The following is an 18,770-nucleotide window of genomic DNA, read 5'->3' on the forward strand; positions in this document are numbered from 1 at the left end:
GAAGAAGCTCCCAGACTCCATCTTCGTATCAGCCCATCTCTGGCCATTGCAACCATTTGTCTTTCCTTCTCTTTCTCTATAACTCTTTCAAGTAAATTAAATGGATAAATCTTAACAACAACGACAACAAAAAAACAGAAGTGGGCTTGTGGCGTAGCAGCTAAGCTCAGGTTGGGTCCAGGTCCCACAGTGAAGTACCTAGGTTCCAGTCCAGGTTCTGATATGGATTCCAGCTTGCTGTTACTTAAGCCGCCCCCTGGGAGGCCACCTGACCATGCTTCAAGTGACTGCGGCCTTGCCACCAATGTGGGAGGCCTGGCTTGAGTTCCGTGCTCCAGGCGTTGTGCTGGCACAGCCCTGGCTACTGTGGACATCTGGAAAGCAAACAAAGGATAGGAGAGCTCTGACTCTCCCCGTGTCTCTACCTTTCAAAGAAATCAATGAGTTTGTTAGCTGTCCAAACCTTGATCATGTTTTCTATCCCTTTTTGGTATGCCAAATATATTTTCTAATAATGCTAATAAGATGTTAAAATTCTAAATTAGTACTTTTTAAAAGTCTTTAATCATTCAAAATACAAAGAGACAGATGAACAGACGCTGGTTCAGCCCTCAAATGGCTGAAATGGCCAGGAGCTTCATTCGTGTCTTTCGTGTGGGTACAAGAGCCCAAGCTCCTGGGCCATCCTCCACTGCTTTCCTAGGTGCATTCGAGAGGAGCTGGAACAGCCAGGTCCCAAACGGGTGCCCATCTGTGGTGGCTTAATTCATACGCCACAATGCTAGCCTGTTATCAACTTTTTTTTTTAAAGAAAGCATCTTGTCCTCTGTTGTGACATCACTTGCACAGCATTTTCATTTAAAAAAAAAAAAAAGCCCTTTAGCCTAAACTTAAAGAGACAACAGGCCATGACAACAAAATGCAATGTGTAGTTTCCTATAGGGTTCTTACTCAGAGGAAACAAGTCGCAGAGACCTTATCAGGACAATGGGAGAAGTGTGGCTTGAGATGGTACGTTAGACAAGTGTTAAACCAACACTGTTTCAAGAGGAAGCAACACACTGAAGTGCTCTGAGTTCTTGGTTTTCAAAACAGTTAAGCACAAAAAAATTTTTTTTACATACTTGTATTCCTAAAAACAAGTGCAGCAAAACGATCACAATCAGTGTGAGTTTGATACATACAGTTATTTGTGACACTTTTTATGTTTGAAAATTTTCAAAATCCAATTTAGGAAAGATGCATTTTTTAAAATGGCAGGGCTGGGCATCTGGAGCAGCAGTGAGGCGCCAGCATGGGACACCCACATCCCAGGGCAGAGTTCCTAGTTCACACAGAAGCTGCTCAGCTTCCTATCCAGCTTCCTGCTAACATGCATCCTTGGGGAGGCAGCAGTTAACGGTCGACAGTACTTGGGGTGCCATGTGGGAGACCAGGATGGAGTCCCGCACTGCTGGCTTCCTCCTGACCCAGCCCTGACTGCTGTGTGTATTCTGGAGTAAACGAGCAGACGGAAGATCTCTCTTCAGCTGTTTATCCAATACAAACACATAAATAAAAAATTATTTTTTAAAATGTTAAAGGCATGGTAGATCCTGTGAAGCTGCTAGAAGGTTTTGTTATCATGCTTTAATCTGCTTCTGAAACCTGGAAGATAGAAGCCAGGTCCACTTTTACCAGACAGCAGTTATTAATGGTTCTAGTGACCAGTTCCTTCAAGAGCTTCCCTGGGATGCTTTCTGGCAGTGCTCCAAGGCCAAGTGCACACTTCAGATCCAAAGTGAGCGTTCACCTATCTTCTTGCTCACTTCCAAATGGGCACAAAGGCGAAGTCTGACCCCGGGCAGGTCCATGATCTCCAGTCTGATTTCCAACACAGATGGCAGAGGCTAAAGTGCTCAGGCCATCATCCTCTGCCTTCCCACACACATCCACCAGGAGGTGACTCAGAAGCCGAGTGGTCAGAAAACAGTCTGATGCCGGATGGGCAGCTTAACCAGCTGGGCCAGGCCAGCCCCTCATTACATACGTCGCTCATCAGCTCTGATTTTTGCCCTCATTAGCCAAAAGGAACCTGTGTTAGGAACAGCACAGCCTCCACCACAGGGCTCCTGGGGATGCGGCACTGGCCTCTGCTGGCTTTGCCCAGCACTGCAGCTCCTCGGTGGTGGGTCAGTCTAGGTAAGCCGCCTTACATCTCAATTTGGTTTCTACAAGCAGGAAATTGTTGGGTCAAGTTGTACGCTAACGAAGTATCCTATCTGAAGAATCTGGTATCTCCAGCAGCCAGTTTCCCAATACAAATTTATAAAGTCCTCAATCAGCCCTGTTTGGTAGAAGTAACAAGATGTTTTTCCTTTCCTGTTTCCCTATCACCAAAACATGCATAAAAACTGTGTCAATGCAAGTTAAGATGCTGCCTGCAGTGTGGGCATTCCCTTTGCGCACCAGCTCCAGTCCTGTCTGTTCCACTTCTAACCCAGCTCCCTGCTAACAAGCCAAAGATCATCTCAGAGCTCGGAGCCCTGCTCGCCCATGTGGCCACTGACCTTCAAATTAACCAACCTAGCTGTTGTTGTTGTTGTTGTTACTGCTAAAATAGAGAGGGCACCGAGAAAGCCCTCTTTCACAGAAGGAACTGCGTGTGCGTAGCATCCTTAGGATTGATGGGTAACATCTGACTAGTGGACAGGAGCTCAGCAGTTAGATCTGAAACCCCTTAAAGTTCTTGGAGTAGGCCTCTAAAGGAAGTCAGCTTCAGGCTTAGACCCAAGTTCTAAAACGCCTTCTACAACAGCACCACAAGCTGGCGGTTTCACATACCCCACCACTTGCTGTGTCCCTCACTTCCCAAAGCGCAACTGCCTGCTACAGGGTGCGTGGAAGGCCAGGTTCTTCCCACAGGCTGAGCCCAAAGGTAGTGGGGGCTGGGTGGCAGACAGGTCAACAACCCGTAAGGGACCCCTAAGTCCGTTCCTTTTGACGAGGTCCCACCGCGGCGGTACAAAGGACTGGGAAGGCCCCCACAAGGACCCTACACAGGCTAGGGGTCCACAGACCACATGGCGGGGCGTTCGCTCACCTTAAGCACCAGGACCTCGAGCATCTTCCCCGTGCCTCTGGCCCGAAGGCCCTGCAACACATGCCCCGTGGCGGGCATGGAGGGCGTCTCAAGCCGTGCTTCCTCCTCCACCGCCTGGTCGCCGGCACTCGGCACAGCGCCCAGTGCCTGCGCTCTCCGCGGGGCCCACGCCCGCTGACTCCACGGAGACTCCAGCTTTCCCGTGTCCACGTCCGTCTTCGACTCGCCCGGAGGTGACGCGCTCCGTCTGCCGCCGCCGCCGCCGCGTGCGCGCTCCGGGATGCTCGCCGCCTTCACGTCGGGCCTCCGCACCGCGCCTCGCCACGGGCCTACCGCAATGGCGCCCGCCCCCCTCGCCACGGGCCTACCGCAATGGCGCCCGCCCCCCTCGCCACGGGCCTACCGCAATGGCGCCCGCCCCCCTCGCCTCGGGCCTACCGCAATGGCGCCCGCCCCCGCGCCGGCCTCCAAGCGTCGTGGAACCACGTGGAGCGTCCAACGGCCCTGACAACGGCCGGCCTGCGCGCAGCTCGACCCCGTCGTGGGATTCTCGCCGCGGGGCTGGGGGCGCGAGGCTGGCACCCACAGCCATGGGCTTCAGGCCTGACAAAAGCCCTACATCATGGCTGGTCCCTGCCCCGGGGGCGCCTGCCTGGATCGAGCGAGGAGCCAGCAGTTAATATACACAGCTGGAACATCAACGCCGTCCGCCAGGCCTACCGGCCACGTTCCCCTTGACATGCACTGTCCATCCCCTGGGCTTTCCAACGCCCGGGCCCTCCAGGTCTCTGTCACCAGCATGTTTCTCCTCAGCCTCCGCCGCCATCTTAGGCCGGGTTGTGGCCCATGATAAGAAGTTAAGTGCTGTGGAGGAAGCTACCGGGTGTAGCTTCTCAGAGTCGTTTCTTCACCTCACGATGAGGCCCTGTGAGTTACAGATTACACTGTGTGAAATTAAAAAAAACGGTTCCAAGAAGTGCAAGGAAGCTGGGCTCTGAGTAATACCTGGGACCAGGAATAAGACAGCAAACAATAAAATAACGTCACTTTAAAATGAAAGAAAAAAAAATATACTGGGCCTAGATGATTTTTACAGCTGAATTCCTTAACCTTTCAGCAATAGGAAGAAGAAAAAGTTTCTTAACTAACTTTATGTCAAAATGTATTAATTGGTTAGTAAGTCAATCAACAAAAAGGGGAAGAGACCAGTTAGTACAGAGACCAGTTAGTGGAGTCCTATATTTAGAGAGCAGAATGCTCAAGCCCTCGGTTTAAAAAATAAGCTTGTTTCCATGAGGTCCCACACAAGCGCACTTGAGGGCTCAGGCAGGACCTTAGAAGAGGGTAAGTGAAACCTGTACGATAGAAGCCAGGTCCACTTTTACCAGACAGGACAGGCGGCAGGTGCCCAGGACAGGACGGAGGCAGTTGTAGGGAGCATGGGTTTCACCCAGGGATAAACAGGCCACACACCTGGCAGGGCCAACACACCTGAAAGCCCAGGCCTTATTAAAAAAGAAATGAATGGGAGGTCCTAGAGACAGTTCCCAACCTCAAAGGAAATGGAACCTTTGGGCTAGCATTGCCATAGCACAACTCACTGAGTCTCTGCTTGGGATGGCCGTCTCCCATGTAAAGTGCATGGTTCTAGTCTCAGCTGCTCTGCACTTGAATTCTACTCCCTGCTGATATGATTGGATTCTTGCCATTCATGTGAGAGAGTCAGATGTAATTGCTAGCTCCTGGTTTCAGCCTGACCCAGCCCTGGCTATGGTGGGCATATGTGGGAAATGAACTAATGGGTGACAGATCTCTTCTTTCTCACTCTGCCTTTCCAATGAAGAATTTGTTTATTTTTATTGGAAAGGCAGATCAGATTTATGGAGAGAAGGAGAAACAGAAAGATCTTCCATCTGCTGGTTCATTCACCCAAATGACTGTAACGACCAGAGCTAGACCAACCCAAAACCAGGAGCCAGGAGCTTCTTTCCAGGTCTCCCATGTGGGTCCCAAGGCTTTGGGTCACCCTCCCCACTGCTTTCCCAGGCCCTAAGCATGGACCTGGATGGGAAGTGGAACAGCTGGAACATGAACTGGCACCCATATGGGATTCCAGTACTTTCAAGGTGAGGATTTAGCCATTAAATCATCATGCCGGTACTCAAAAAAATTTATTTTAATGGAAATACAGCTTGTAGCTTTCTCCTGATTCTTAGCGTGGGGGCAAACTTTTTTTTTTAACTGACTAGGTCTCCTGCTATAAAAGTGATACCTGCTGGCTGAGCATAAGCACCTCTTGAAGGAGCTGAGTGCATCGGAGGACAAGAAAGCTTATCACAAGCTAGGAACACCTGGTAACCTTGAAACACCAAGCAGCAGACCAAGTCCTGGTGCTCTCTCCTGCCCCCCTCTGGCCACAAACAACAGAGGAGAGCTTCACTCACCTTAATGCTGTCTTTGCTGAGGTCGAACACTCATCCAGAAATGTTTCCAATGCTGAGTCACCATCAGAAGCGTGTGCAAACAGGAGCTGCCACCTTGCCCCATCTCCCACACTTAAGATGGCTAAACGTCCAGTGCTGTGTACCCTGGGCAGCCAATACCCTCACATGGTCACCCAGGCATGTGGAAGTGGTCCATCCATCTCCCCCTATGCTATTTCCTCCCCTCCCCCCCCCCCCCCCCCCCCCCCCCGGCAAGTGTGACTTCCCTGGCTCGCTGTCTGTACTGGACCAGTGAACCTTGCCCAGGAATGCTCGTGATGAAACTTGTTTTGAGTTGAACCGTACTCTATGGGGTTACCTGGTTCTGAACCTGAACTTGAGCCTGACGACTCCCAAACTTATTGTACAACATAGCTTCCATAAAATAAAAATACTTATATATCATATTGGCTTTACCAACTCCAGATTCTTTGAATCAACTTGCAAATACATATTGACAAGAGGCCATTTGCAACCCAGAATGGATTCATTGGGAGCTCATGGTCCAAGACAAGCAAGACAGCACAGCAAGATAAAGTTCCATGAACTTGCTCACTTTTGAGAGGTAGGGGGTGAGGGGTGGAGGCATGGCTGATGCCCTGGTGCGTATGACACTTGGATCTGGCTCATTCCCCTTAGCAAAAGATACCAGTTTGCACCCAGCTCAGTGTTCTGTGCAGTCACTGCTGGTTTTCACTCCTTTTGCACATGACACACTTAAAATGGCCATGTTGCTCATCACCACCAGCCCAGGAAGGTTGAATAGCTTCACCTTACACAACTCTGGGTGTGTTAGGAGGTCCAGGAGTCTCTAGGTCCAGGGCATTAGGGCACTAGGACCTGACACTTCTTGATCCTGATTGGTTTGGAGCTGGAAATGGACATATGTCTAGTAGGGTGTGATTGTATGGGCTGGTTTCTATCCTGTGAGTAGTCAAGATGAGACTGCAGTCAGCCAAGTAGTCCCCTGAGAATGAAGGAATTCAGTATCTGCATCTAGAACCCACCTCCATGCCCAACTCCCAACCCTGATGTTAGTGGGAAGCTTTTTTTTTTTTTTTCAGAAGTTGTACTATTGGGTTAGATACTTGGTGTAGCAGCAAATAAGACATAGTTTAATGTATTCCATATCAGAGTTCTGGGTTTGAATCCTGGGATCCACTTAAAATTCCAGTTTCTTGCTCATAGCCCTGGGATGAAGCAGAGATGAACAACAACAAAGCTGTATCTTTCCTAAGAAGAAAAACCAGTCACCTAACTATCAGGACATCTGAACCAGCACTGGGCCAGAGTAACCAGTGAAGGGATGCGGCACTAGCAGCAGGTTCTACTCTTGGCTGTGGCCCTGGGGAATGAAGTGGGTCTGATTCCAGAGTCCTCACTGACAAAACCACGGAGGACACCGAGGGGTCCTTTCCAGCTGTCACATTCTAGCACCCTGTGGGAGTGAAAAGAGCTCAAACCCAAAAGTCAGGAAGAATTTGTGTAGATTCAGAAGTCAACTGGAATCATATCTGTAGTTCTCACAATTTATATGTTGTAACTATTCATCAGCAAGCAAGAGAGACAGGGAGAGAGACTGATTTGACTTAAGAGTGGTGTTCTCACTCTGGGACAGACAACTCTGTATTGGGTGCCTATTCCTCACATCGTGGGTTATTTCACAGTACCCATGGCATCCCCCAACCAAATGGCAGCAGCAGATTTCTCTCCCCACCAACTGGGACCACCACAAGTTCTGGGTAGAGGTAAATATTCTCTGAAAGCAAAGCGCCCAGGGCAGAAAACTACTTCCTCTAATAAGGATAAAAAACCACACACACTTTACTTGTATTTATCATCGTGTTTATGTTATTGGTAGAGAACAAAGACATTACATGAAAAAAAATGAAATCAACTATAGGACTTAGTAAAGGATTTTGAAAAAGAATGAGCCTTAACCACCTTTAATCAGTAAACACTTTTCTTTAAAAGAGGTGGAAAAATATTTACATTAAATGTACCAAAAAATAAAACTCATTAATTAAAACACCACATGTCTCTAACCCTCTTTGCATAACTACCGCTCTGCAGTAAAAGTAGCAATGGCTTTTATTACGACTTCCTATTTCTTTAAAATATTAAAACAGATGTACAAATTGGGAAATACAATAACGAATGCTATTGGTTTTTGTAAATAACTGTATGTTAATCAAGATAAAATACAGCCGCATGATCATCTGGAGGCTGTCACAGTCTGCGATTCACCATCTAACTCAACATTCTTTAATTAATTCCAGCAGAAAGTTAAGAAACTCATGGGTCACCCGGAGTTCCCAAGGCACCTTGCGAAAGGAAGTGGAATTCAGTGGATCAACGGAACACTGGCAGTGAGCACCTGATTGAAACTTCTGATACAAGAAGCTGCTCATGGTATTCGTGTTTGGGTAGTAAGATCATTAATACTGTATAAGCTTTATATTCGTGACATACTATAAGCTTTAGAGGATAAAATAAGCCAGAGAGCTTGATGGAAGACACAGTGCATCGTAACTTTGACAGGTAACCAATTTCCTTATGTTTTGAGTAAGTTGAATCAACTCTCATTATTCATGACCACGAACAGTAGCATCAGCACCTTACAAATGGCTCTTACTTGCCACGGAGTTCTTAGGATAAACATGTTTGTACTTTGACGGGATATTTACGTGGATATGATAAAGATGGGGGTCGTATATCACTATCCGGTGCAATTTCCTGCCTTCCTTCATGACCTCTTCTGTTGTTTTTTCAGTAGACAAAACTCTTTCTAAAAGGTCTGAATCTTCCGAGTAGAGCTCATCTCCTGAAAGATAATGAAATTTTAATTCCAAAGTGTTATTTTACTAGTAACTCCAATATAATACTGACACATAAATCAGAGCTTGTTTGGAACTAAGATGTTAGAAGGCCCTGACTTTATGAGCTTATTCAATGTCTTTTCTTTTTCAGTTTGAGAGGCAGAAAAAGAGAGTGGGAGAAAGTGTACTGTACTACTTATGGCTGTTGGTTCTTTCCCCAAATGCCTGCAACAGGCTTAGTGATGGGCCGAAGCTGGGAGCCATGGATACTGTTCCAATCTCCCATGAAGGTGCCAGGAACCCAGGTACTGCAGCCTTCACCATCTCTAGCCCACCTGCCAGGGTCCACATCAGTGGGAAGCACAAGTCAAGAGCCAGAGCTGGGTATCAGACTCAGAACTCTGACACGGAATGTGGGCACCTTAAACCACTAGGCCAAAAGCCTGCCCCCTTTCTTATATTTTTAATATCTCACCTGAAGGAGCTGAGTGCCTCAGTAGACAAGGAGGCTTATCACAAGCTAGGAGCACCTGGGTGTGTGACTAACCTTGGAACACCAAATAGTAGACCCAGTGTCTGTCCTTCCTGCTTCCCTTTGATTGAAACTAACAGAAGCATCCCTAGCTTCAATGTTGTCTTTTCTTCTTGCTTTCTTCCAGTTGTAAATAACAGATCACAGCATACCAAGACTCTATGCTAATTTCTTCTCCCTTGCTTTCTTCAGTTTTAGTTAATACACACACACACACACACACACACACACACACACACACACAAACCCAACAGCAACAACAAAAAAAAACTATTCTAAGACCTGCTAGCTTCATGTAAGTTAAAAATTAAAGAGAACTTTGTACCACACCTGGGTTCATTTGGGGTATCAAAGTCTGTGTATTCTTTTTTTTTTTTAAGATTTATTTATTTTTATTACAAAATCAGATACACAGAGAAGAGGAGAGACAGAGAGGAAGATCCTCCGTCCCATAATTCACTCTCCAACTGACTGCAACAGCCGGTTTTGTGCTGATCCAAAGTGAGGAGCCAGGAACCTCCTCCAGGTCTCCGACGCGGGTGCAGGGTCCCAAGGCCCTGGGCTGTCCTGGACTGCTTTCCCAGGGCACAGGCAGGGAGCTGGATGGGAAGCAGAGCCGCCAGGACTAGAACCAGCGCCCATATGGGATTCCTGGTGCATTGCGGGTGAGTACTTTAGCCGTTAGGCCACCACGCTGGGCCCATAAGTCTGTGTATTCTTAGACAAAGTGTGCCATCCTGAAAGCATGGATGGTGGCCCCAGTATAAATTAATAAAATCATTTCTGCACTGAGCCGCCATCTTGTTCTGTGTTCTATCAGTTGTGCCACTCACCTCCTCAATCCCTGCCAAAGATCTGCTTTGGATGCATAAGCATTTATGACTGGTGTAAGGTAACTTTTAAAAAATTTATTTATCAGAAGGTCAGAATTCCAGAAAGAGAGAGAATCTTCAATTCGCTGGTTTAATCCCCAATTTGTGGCAACAACTGGGGCTGGGGCTGGCTGAAGTCAGAAAACAGGAGCTTCTTCTGGGTCTCCTGCATGATCACAGGGCCCCAAAGAGTAGTACCATCTGCTGCTTTTTCCAGGTGCCTTAGCAGGGAGCTGGGATGGAAATGGAGCAGCCAGGACTCAAACCAACAGCCACATAGGATGCAGTGGCTTCATCTGCTATGCCAGAGCACTAGCCATCAACCTGCAACTTTACATTAATTCATGACTATACTTTTTCTATTTTAATGTGTTCTAATAGTTTAATGAAGCTACCACTGATACAACAGCTGCTAGCCTGTGGCCCTGCAGACTGTGATGCAAATGTTCTCACTGGTCTCAGGAATCAGGCAGGCAGCCATGAAGGGAGGTGGGTCACAAAACTCCAGGGTGGAGCACCATCAGAGCTCTGGCATGCACTAGGCCAGCATCAACCGGCCCTCAATGACTTCTCCTGGTCAAATGAGCCGCCTGCTTACCAGCACTAATTATTCAGAACTGAAATGTAACACACATGAGAAAGAGCTCTGTCAGTGTCTAGGAAATACATTTATGCAAAACTTGAAGTGTGTAGGAGCTGGCACTGTGGGGTAGTGGATTAAGCTGCCATCTGCAGTGCTGGCACCCCCATTTCAGGGCAGTGTTTGGAGCCCTGGCTGCCTGACCTCTGATCCAGCTTCCTGTTAACGCACCTGGAAAAGTCCAAGGATGATGGGCTGAGCACTTGTGTTCCTGCCATATATGTACAAAAATGGAGTTTTGGCTCCTGGCTTCAGCCTAGAGCAGCTTTGGCTATTGCAGCTCTCTTGGAAGTGAATCAGCGGATGAAAGAAACCTATCTTTGACCGTATTGTCTCTACTTTTCTTTCTCTGTCACTCTGTCAAATAAATGAATATTCTTAAAGAGTAGGGGCCAGCACCGTGGCATAGCAGGTAAATGGCGGCATCTCACATGGGTGCCAGGTGAACTTCCAGCTGCTCCACTTCTAATCCAGCTCTCTTCTAAGGGCCTAGGAAAACAGTGGAGGATGACTCAAGGACTTGAGCCCTGCCCCCAACATGGGAGAACTGGAATAAGAACTCTTCAGGTTCCTGGCTTCCATCTGAACCAGGAAATCGAAAATCTCTCCCTCTGTGTAAAACTCTGACTCTAAATTTATTTTTGAAAGAAGAAAATGTGCAAGATACACGTATATAACGTATTGTCCAGGATTTCTCGCTCTAGTAAGTGCCATGGCTATTTTACGGGCTTTGATCTTACTGAGTTAATACTTTGTGGACTGTGCTTCCCAGGCTCTAATCCACACAGCCTCGCGTACTGAATGTGAATACGTACACCAGCAAGACTTACCCGGTAAAAGCTCGATGCTCCCATCAGCAGTGGATAACATGATTGGCAGCCATCTTTCCACTCCTTCCGAGGCACGGTCCAAACAGAAGGTGTGCAAGTCAGACACAGAGGAAAAGTTTTCAAGTCTCTTTAGTTCGTAGAACTGTGGGGGTGCCAACCAAATTTCCTTCGAAATGAAACTTCTGGTTGCCTCTGAAGGAGATGACCACTGTGTAAGACAAGAAGGGTTTCCCAAGGTTCATATTTTTTTTTTTTTTTTAAGATCTTGAGACAGTTGATTCACTCCCCAAGCAGCTGCAATGACTGGAACTGAGCCAATATGAAGCTGATAGCCAGGAACTTCTTTCGGGTCTCCCACACAGGTGCAGGGTCTCAAGGCTTTGGGCTTTCCCAGGCTACAAGCAGGGAGCTGGATAGGTAGCAGGGCCACCGGGATTAGAACCGGCGCCCATATGGGATCCCGACACATGCAAGGCAAGGACTTGAGCCACTAGGCTACTGCACCGGGACCCCAAGGTTCATTCTGTACACAGCTGTCAGGTCAGTACCTAAGATCTAACTGAGGAGTGCAAATTGAAGCATATCTGGGTCATGCCAGATCCTCTAGACGGCATGGAAGAATCTATGAGGACACCTAAGTTGATCGTGTTTAGAGGACACTTGTTGGTCACTGACCCTGAGGACTAGCAGGCAGCAGGAGACTCCAAACGGGCCATGGGAAACGGAATTACATGGCCAGCACGACAGGTCGGGCCAGCTTGTGATGCCAGCTGCCTATACTGGAGTGAAGGTTGAAGTTCAGTTCTGCTTCCTGTCCAGCTCCTTGCTAAAGTGCCTCGGAAGCCAGTGGGTAACGGTTCAGGTAGCTGGGGCTCTGCCACCCATGTGAGAGACCCAGACGGAGTTGCAGGCTCTTATCCAGCCCCAATCGCTGTGCTCACTTCGGGAGTGGACCTGTTGATGTACCCAAGAAGATCCAGCCGTTACTTATGGCCTCCCAGGATGTACATAAGCAGAAAGCTAGAATGGGGAATGGAGCTGGGATTGGAACCTAGGTACTTCAAAATGAGATGTAGACAACTCAAGAAGAGACTTAACTTCTGCGTTAAATGCCAGCTACCCAGAATATCTTGACAACAGAGCTGACCGGGGTGTTTTCATTCTCTAATGGGGCCACCAATGACACGGCCAACCTGTGCTGGCAACATCCTGAAATTCCTTCATGCTAACCACCATTCCTCTGTGGTTTTCAGTGATCTGAATTTCTGAAGGCCTATCAAACAAGACTCACTCCAGCTGTATTAGGGTAGCTGCTATGCTGTCCAGATCTTGTCTGTGGGTTTCTATAGGAAGCAAATCTTTGCCTCTTACGTTATTTCATGTATTACTCAACTGCCTTAGGATTAAATGGATTATAGACATTTCAAAAGGATTAGGGGCCAATGAAGCTGCTGCCTACAGCGCCCATATCCCATATCAGCCCTGGCTGCTCCACTTCTGACCTGCCTCCCTGCTAATATGCCTGGAAAAACAGCCGGAAGACAGGCCAAGTTACTCGGGTCTTTGCCAGCCACAGAGGAGACCAGATGAAGTCAGAGGCTCCTGGTTCGATCCACGTCACTGCAGCTATTCGGAGTATAAACCATGTCTCCCTTTGCTTCTCCTCACTCTGCTTTTCAAACAAACAAATCGTTCAATAAACAAAGGACTAAACCACAGTTAACACTGGATTGTGTCCCTGCTTCAGAGATGTAAAGGAGAGTATCAAGACGATCAGAGAAATGAAAAAATATTTTAGAAGAATTAAAAGGAACTTCCAGGAACTTCCAGCATTGGCTTCGACCTGGCCCAGTCCCAAACATTTTCGGCTATTTGGGGAGTGAACCAGTGGATAGAAATCTATCTCCCTCTTTCTCTGTGCAACTCTGCCTTTCAAAAGGATATATATATATATTTAACAAATAAACTTCCAAAGAAGAAAATAACAAGTGAAAAATACTATGACACTTATAGCAGATTCTCTGCTCCATATGCAAAGAAAGCTAACTTGCAAAACAGAGCAACTGAACAAAATAAACAGAGGAAGAAAAAGACTGTGAGACCCTGAATCAGGTCTCAGTGCCCTCTAAGACATGAACTAGTCCAACCTGTGAGACTGGAATCGAGGACATAGGGAGAGGGATGAAATACAGAAATAATAAGACAAAGCAAACAAATCAAGTTGTTACAATCATTGCGCGAAAGTATTTGAAACAGTCATATGAACCAAAACACAAGAGCAAAACCAGCCACACACAATCTACACAGGAAACAAAAGGAAGTGATAGCAGAGTTTCCATTAAGTAAATTAAGTAGAGGTGAGGGAGGATGCTGCAATGCAACAGGTTAAGGTATTACTTGGGATACCCAAATCCTATTATTAACAGTGCCTGATTTGGGGGATAGGTGTAATGGCTTAATTGGCTAATCTGTCATCTGCAAGTGTCAGCATCCCATATGGGCTCCAGTTGTCTCTTGCCTAACTCCACTTCCCATCCAGCTCCCTGCTTGTGGCTTGGGAAAGCAGTAGAGGACAGCACAAAGCCTTGGGACCTTGCACCAGCTTGAGTGATGCAGAGGAGGCTCCTGGCTTCAGATCAGCTCAGCTCTGACTGTTGTGGCCATTTGGGGAGTGAACGAGTGGATGGAAAATCTTTGTCTTCTCTTCCCTATAAATCTGCCTTTTCTTTTTCTTTTTTTTTTTTTGAAAGATTTATTTTATTATTTTTATTGGAAAGGCGGATATACAGAGAGGAGAGACAGAGAGGAAGATCTTCCGTCCGATGATTGACTCCCCAAGTGAGCGCAACAGCCGATGCTATGCCGATCCGAAGCCAGGAGCCTCTTCTGGGTCTCCCACGTGGGTGCAGGGTCCCAAAGCTTTGGGCCGTCCTCGACTACTTTCCCAGGCCACAAGCGGGGAGCTGGATGGGAAAAGAGGGGCCGCCAGGATTAGAACCAGCGCCCATATGGGATCCCGGGCATGCAAGGTGAGGATCTTAACCACTGCGCCACCGCGCTGGGCCCAAATCTGCCTTTTCAATAAAAACAAATCTTTTGGTTTGTATCCTGGCTACTCTACTTCAGATCTAGCTTCTTAATAAAGTACATCCCAGGAGTGAGCACATGACTCCAGTACTTGGGTCCCCGCCACCCATGAGGAATATCCACGTGACGTTCCAGGTCCCTGGTTGCAGCCTGGTCTGATCCCGGCTGCCACAGGTACTTGGGTAAATCAACTACCAGCTGGAAGATCCTGCTCTCTCACTCTCTCAAATATTTTGTTAATGAAGCAGTAAGTTTTAAGTATAGAAAGAAAATAACTTGTCAACATGCCAGAAGCATCTTTCAGGTCTCCCACATGGATGCAGGGGCCCAAAACTTGGGCCATCTTCCACTGCTTTCCCAGGCCATTAGCAGGTAGGTGGACGGGATAGCTGCCAACACCCATATAAGATACTGGCACCACAGGTGAAGGATTAGCTTGCTACACCACTGTGCTGCCCCCTAACGAAAACCTCTTGGAAAAACAAAGGGAGAATCAAGCATGCTATAGCAGATGAAGCTTCTGCTCCACTTTCTATCCAGCTCCCTCTTAATGACCTAGGAAAAGCAGTGGAGGATGGCCCATGTTTCTGGGTATTTACCACCCATGTGGGAGCCCCAGCTGAAGCTCCTAGCTCCTGAATTCTCCCTGCCCGGTGCTGGCCACTCTGGCCATCTGAAGTGAATCAGTGGCTGTTAGATGTCTCTCTGTAACTCTTACTGGCAAAATAAATCTTTTTAAACCCTACAAAAAAAGCAAAGATAATGTCAAGTTTTAAAAAAAAAAATTAGAGAGGGCTTTCAAAAGTTTTATTTGAAAGATAAATTTCACAGAGAAGTAGAAACAGAGAGAGGGATCCTCCATCCATTGATTCACTCCCCAAATGGCTGCAGTGGCCAGAGGTGAGCCATTCTGAGGCCAGAAGCCTCTTTCAGGTCTTCTGTATGAGTGCAGGGGCCCAAGGAGTTGGGCCATCTTCCACTGCTTTCCCCTGAAGAATAGTAGGGAGCTGTATCGGGGGGAGCAGCCAGGACTCCAACCTGTACCCCCATGGGATCCCAGGGCAGCACGAGGCAGAAGCCTCATGCACTGTACCACAGTGCCACTCCCAAGTCTTTTTTAGATACGCAAAGTTTACAGGATTCTCACAAGACATGAACATGAAATATCAGAGGAAGCTAATATTTAGGCAGAGGGATAGGATGAAAGTTTAGATCTATTCAAAGAAATGGAGAGTGCTAAAAATAGTATTCAGGTCAACTTCTCATTTTCACTGTCTATACTGACTGTCTAAAGAAAAAGAAAATAAGAGATTACTATAATTTATAATACAAATAAAAGTCAGATGTATGACAATGCATAAAGCAGAAGGGAGAAATTCAGTCAGCCCTCAATATGTAGGACAGATGGGTTGCAGGACCCTGCAGATAGCAAAGTCTGTGGATGGGGTGTGTGAGAGAGATGGTGCAGTATTTGCATAACTTACACATGCTCCATATATTTTATTTTCATAAGATGTAGTTATTTATTTGAAAGGCAGCGTGACAGAGACATCCGCTGGTCCAATCCCCAAGTGGTCACCAACAGCCAGGGCTGGGTGCGGGTGGAAGCCAGGAGCCCAGAACTCCATCCAGGTTCCCCATGGGTGGAAGGGACCCAAGTACTTGGGCCATTATGCGGCCTCCCGGGATGCTGGACTGAACAAATCAGGCACTTAGGCACCGGAGGTAGGCATCCCCAAGCCGCTATCCAAACACCCTCTTTGCCCTCGCGTCCTTCCAATCCTGCACACTTGCCTCAATTCAGGGATGGGGATGCCATGGCTCTAGATGGCAAATGCATCTGGCTGTATCCATGGCAATCCCATCAGTCAGCACATCAAGACCACAAAGCCAAGGAAGGCAGGGCACTTCCCCAAGGCCATGGCTTTGGTCTGCAGGGATGCAGGGCTGACCAAGGCAGTCCATGGCCAGCTCGGCCGCTTCCTGGCTAATTTTCTTTTCTTTCTCGTTATTTACCACGATACAGTCTTGTAGGTATAGGGGTTTTGTCCTCCCTCCCTTCCACCCAGGCTATCATTCTCCAAATGGTTATAGCAGTACAGTCCCTTGGCACATTACAAGATTGACTTAATATCTAACTTTATAATAACATGCTAGGTATGAGTAGAACATGTAGTGTCATATTGCACGTGTATATTCAAATGTACCATCATGTGAATCCTTCTTTCTTCGGGAGTAAAGACGTATACTGCATGGTAACCCAGTACGCCGGTCTGCGTTACACTGTTCATCTGCAAGAGTGTATGTATGTCCGCAGCTGCCCACATCTACTTACTGGCTATCGTATATCGGACAGAACAAATGATATTTGTTTGGGGTGGGGGGCTGCCTTATTTCACCACTCATAATGGTTTTCACTGGCTCTTTCAAGCTCTTGGCCCTTGGCTTATCCGTGGAGCAGCCCTCCAACATATTCCCTCCCACCCCCCAGGGGGACCCCACTGCCCCAGCCGCCTGGAAACCCTACCTGGGAGTGCACCACCTCAGACCGGTCGGGGCAGACAAGCGGCGGCTCGCTCAGACAGCATAAGTAGAACGCGGTGTCGAAGCGGCGGCGGTATTGGAGCGAGTGTGGCGTGATCCACACACTCCAGTCGTGCAAAGCCCAGATGTCCGGCGTGCAGTCCAGGTGCGCGCACAGGTGCAGGAATTGGCGCGCGTCACTACGGACGCTGGCGCGCCAATCGGCCAGGCCCGACGGCGGCTCGAGAGAGCGGCCCGGCTTCAGAGCCTCGGAACCTTGGTTCGGTCGAGGGCCCCTGGGCCGCAGCAGTAGCACGCCGGCCTCTTCGAAGGCCTCACGGATGGCGCAAATGCGCAAGGCCACGTCATCCGGCAGCGCCGCGGGGTCCCCGTCGGGCCGGACGTCGGGCACCGCCGGGAAGGACGCGCGCCCTACCAAGTCCGGACCCAGGCCGAAGCGCGGCGGCCCTTGGTGCGGTGCGAAGAGGCGCAGCCAGTCGGACGAGCGGTCGGCCGCGTCCAGCCTGCCGCCCGGGAAGACGTGCGCGCTGGGCATGAAACCTTGGCTAGAGGCGCGCTGCAGCAGCAGCAGCCGGAAGCCCTCGGCGGGCGGCGGGGACCGGGCAGCGGCGCTCGGGCGCGTCCAGCCGGCCACCAGCATGACGGAGGCTGCCCGCCGCAGAGTGCTTGGGCCCGGCCTCAGGGAGCCGCTCATGGTCGGAGCGAGCGGCGGCAGCGCGCGACTTCCGGGTTCGGGATCTGGCTCGGCGACAGCTCCTGGGCCGGTTGTGGGTCCCTCCTCTGCACCAGCCGGTGATCTTCCCGGGCTTGAGGATGAGTACCAAAGTCCTGGGTGAACGTGGGCTATGCCGCCTTTCACCAGCGCTGTGGGAGGAGCGAGTCACCCAGACAAACTGGCACCGCCTGGGGGTGTCCTCCGGCCCAACCGCGTCACTCGTCACCCTTGGTGAGCCATTGTCATTTCCAGCTGCTGACCGGAGGCATGCAGGATGACCGCTCGGGAGACACGGACTCAGAGCCACAGTGCTGAAAGGAGGCACCTGCTGCGCAGTAGTCAAAACACAAGCCCAATGGGAGAACACCTAGCCTGCCAAGCCTCTCTCCTCTGGACAAACAGATTCAAGGAGCAGTTGCCTGAGTTTTGCAAAGTCATCTCAGCCATACTAATGAGATGCCAAGAAGCCAGATTGTAAATTTCCTGTAGCTCCGCCCCGGAGTGAAAGGTCCCTTTCGGACCTTGTTCCCCTGGGGTAAATGTCTCCTTTTCAGGGCACTAGGAGCCACCTTAGGCTAAACTGCCTTATTTTTGGGGGATGACTTTTGCTTTCTTGAGAAGTGGTTAGTCCAAACCTCGACATAGGTCTCCTCTCGCCTCAGAACAGCTTTCCTTCTTAGACCTGAGCTTTTAAGAACTCCTTATCAGTTACCAACAGCTTCTGCCACAACTGCTGATACAATGAATCATACTGCCTGCCCCAATTACTGTTACAATTGCTCCTGCCTTACTTTTTTTGAGGAGTTAAGCTCTGTTTGAGCCTCTTTTATAAATTGTTTTGTTTTTATGGCAAGTGGCAAGGGAGAATGCCCGCATCCTCAGGCTCACTTTCTGAGATGCCTGCAATGACTGAGGTGGGATTCCCAAGGTCGCCCACTGGGTGCTGGGAACCGGATTTCCTGAGCCATTGTCGGGACGGGATGGCACCGAGCTGAGTATTGAACCCAGGTACAATTATGTGGGGCCTCTATCATCTTCTGAGTAGAACTCACCAGTTCCACTACCAATACTTGCCGATCGTTTTGGGATTGACTCGTTTCACTGAGCAACAGGTTTTCTAGTTGGGACCATTTGGTGGCAAGCGGCAGAATTTCATTCTTTAGAAT

General features: G+C 48.7%; 1 protein-coding gene across 1 annotated transcript; it reads right to left on the reverse strand.

Annotated features, from left to right (window-relative positions):
- Nucleotides 1-6,417: 6,417 nt before the first annotated feature.
- NUDT19 (nudix hydrolase 19) lies at nucleotides 6,418-17,956 on the reverse strand. Its single transcript, XM_040976486.1, has 3 exons — nucleotides 16,873-17,956; nucleotides 11,259-11,466; nucleotides 6,418-8,389 (listed from the first exon to the last, which is right to left on the reverse strand). The coding sequence occupies exons 1-3, from the start codon at nucleotides 17,581-17,583 to the stop codon at nucleotides 8,184-8,186; spliced, it is 1,125 nt and encodes a 374-aa protein (XP_040832420.1). The 5' UTR covers nucleotides 17,584-17,956; the 3' UTR covers nucleotides 6,418-8,183.
- Between the last annotated feature and the right edge of the window lie 814 nt (nucleotides 17,957-18,770).

This window comes from Ochotona curzoniae, unplaced genomic scaffold (assembly GCF_017591425.1).
Source record: "Ochotona curzoniae isolate NIBS_2020 unplaced genomic scaffold, NIBS_Ocur_1.0 contig_2699, whole genome shotgun sequence".
Classification (NCBI taxonomy): domain Eukaryota; kingdom Metazoa; phylum Chordata; class Mammalia; order Lagomorpha; family Ochotonidae; genus Ochotona; species Ochotona curzoniae.